Below are 2597 nucleotides of genomic sequence, written 5' to 3' on the forward strand. Positions count from 1 at the left end.
GGCATGAATTTATGTGTGTTAAACTAAAAATGTATAATGTAGCTTTAAAGGATTACCTTTAAGTTCCTAGTTTAATACATATAACAATTTCTTACTTAAAGAGCCTAACATCTGCAAGTATGAATTCCCATGCTAAGTAAGGTTTAGGACAAAACCTACTTACCTTCCAGCCCCCTAAAACATCTGTTTGAAAGCTAAGACACAGTCTTCAAAAAGAGTTGCATATAGGCTCATAAATTGGTAAACTGAAATATGCCATGTACCTTTGTAGAATCCTTCAATAAAGAATCTTAAATCTTTATTGGCCACTTAGGGTTGTAAATTGTATGCAGATATAGGGAATTGGGCCATAATTAGTTTTTCTCCAAACTTTAGCTACATTTAAATGTTTGCAACCATGAAAAGAAGACAGAGGTTGTCACGAATGGTTAAATTTAGAAAAGACAGGTTAACATTTGCAAGAAACCATGTCAATCAATTTACAACTGAAGTTAATATAAAAGATTGAAAATAATTGGTCTCTTACCTTGGGATTGTCCTCGTCCACTCTCATCAAACAGCTTCATTAATCAATTATAGAGAATTCTATAATCACCTTTTAAGGGTGTTAAAAGAACATATGCATGATAATTTTCACCAGCTAATATATAGATATGCAAAAGTAATTACAAAAGTAATCATTAATCATCATGGCTATTTAGTTATATTATGGGTCATAGACACAAATTCTATGCAATGTGCCTTGTTCTTAAAATAACACCTTTTGTGATGATAATTTGAACAATGATTTTTAAGTATCTATTGCACGGCATACATAATAGGCTACTTCAATGAAAATAATTTCTTATTCAATGGACTATGATATCTATTTCTCAAGAATTATTTCAGAACAAGCCATTACGTTTTGTAAAATCATACAATAGAATATATATTTGATCAAAATGAGTGTTTTTCATTAGCTATTCTCTAAATATCATATATCTTACCATGTATACGTAAGAAACAACAAAGTTAGGAGGACTTTTTTATATATGCTATTGCAATATAATATCAAATTAATTTAAAACAAGACAATGTTGTTACCCTCCCCCACCAAACAAACAAACAAACAAAAAACCCAAATCATAAAAACATGGTTCTGGAAGAGAGTTTGAAGGTCATCTAGGTGGATCTCCTGCCACTAGATAGAACTAATTATCAATGATGCAAGTTGGATGACTACCCCAGTCTTAGAATTAAAGCAAACATACTTTAAATATGTTCCCCTTCCCACAGGCAGCAACTAAACTAACCGTCGTTGCATTTTTACTGTGCTGGTTTTAATATGTTGTATTTCTACTACTTGACGCTTTGCTACCCATGGCTGAGCCAATTCTGAGGTTGATAGTTAATTCTGCAACTCACATCTGAAACTCCAACAATTATTTTAGAAGAGCCTCTGGGGTCCTCATTCTCCAAGTTAAAAGTTTCTGAAAATTCTTGGTCTCCCTCTTCAATCCATACCTAAGATTCCATGAATATAAGAATTGGAAAAAATCCAGTGTGGTCTATACTCATGGGCTTGGAATGACTACACAGGGAAGTGTAGCCCGCTGGGGCAGATGGAATATTTGAGAGCGAGACAAAAAAGGTCTATGAAGTTAGTAGCTTCTGCTCATTGGGGATGACTTTTTCAAATATCAGTTGACTTGTAAATGTTTTTTCCTGCCAAGAACCAGCACAGACTTCCCACCACCCCAACACTCAGGGAAAGGGGAGAGGGGCCATTCCTGGAAGACATTTTGCAGATTATGCATTAGGAAAGCACTTACCTTTATTCCAGCATTGCCTGGACCTTTATAACTTTTAGTGAGACAGCTACCAAACTTATAAAGCTTATACATGTCTCATAAAAGACTCTCATTGGGAAGTTAACACTGAACAATAGCAGATGCATAGATGGCAAATTTTCTACAGATGTAATAAAAGTCCCATTGGGATTAACAAATCCCAGTGTCACCTCTTACTAGATATCTAAACTGTGGCAGTTTGTTAGAGTCCCTGAGCTTTAATCCCCTTGCCAATAAAATAGGATGTGGTTGTGAAGGTTAGCAAGGTAACATGCATAATGCACCTAGCTTCATGCCCGATGCACAGCAGACACTTGGCAAGGGTGGCCACCCCTGTGTATTTGCTTGCTTGTTGTTGACTACTTAGTAATTGTATGTACTGTCTACATTTTCAATAGTTTGAGATCTGTCATTCAGAACTAATATTTTTGTTTTCAATATAAAGTGATGAGTTATAAACTTTTCAGGGATTGTGTGAGAGGAACTTGTATGAGAAGGACCTAACCGATATTGCTGCAGAGGTTCTGGTTCATCGAGTAGGCAGACCTGGTGAGCAGTCCCCCTCAAAGACGCCCCAACAGACTCATTCCTGGAGAGTCAAGCAGGTTACATAACACAGAAACTGAAGGCGAGAGAATGTCCCTTTCTAATTCAAATTCCAAAAATTGGAATTAACCTGCTTCCTTTCCCATTTAGGAGTTCTCCTCAAAGAGAAGAATGAAGGAAGCCAACAGGTCAAACACAACTTCTGAAGGGTAAAAAAAAAAA

At 35.9% G+C, this 2597-nt stretch overlaps 1 protein-coding gene across 1 annotated transcript in view; it reads right to left on the reverse strand.

Moving 5' to 3' along the window:
- The window catches only part of LOC103601032 (orofacial cleft 1 candidate gene 1 protein-like), a 66718-nt gene that overhangs the window by 3205 nt on the left and 60916 nt on the right, over positions 1-2597 (reverse strand). The window contains 1 exon segment of the mRNA XM_008585408.1: positions 527-595. Within this exon segment, the coding sequence (XP_008583630.1) occupies positions 527-595 (69 nt within the window).

This window comes from Galeopterus variegatus, unplaced genomic scaffold, assembly GCF_000696425.1.
Source record: "Galeopterus variegatus unplaced genomic scaffold, G_variegatus-3.0.2 Scaffold3560, whole genome shotgun sequence".
Classification (NCBI taxonomy): Eukaryota; Metazoa; Chordata; class Mammalia; order Dermoptera; family Cynocephalidae; genus Galeopterus; species Galeopterus variegatus.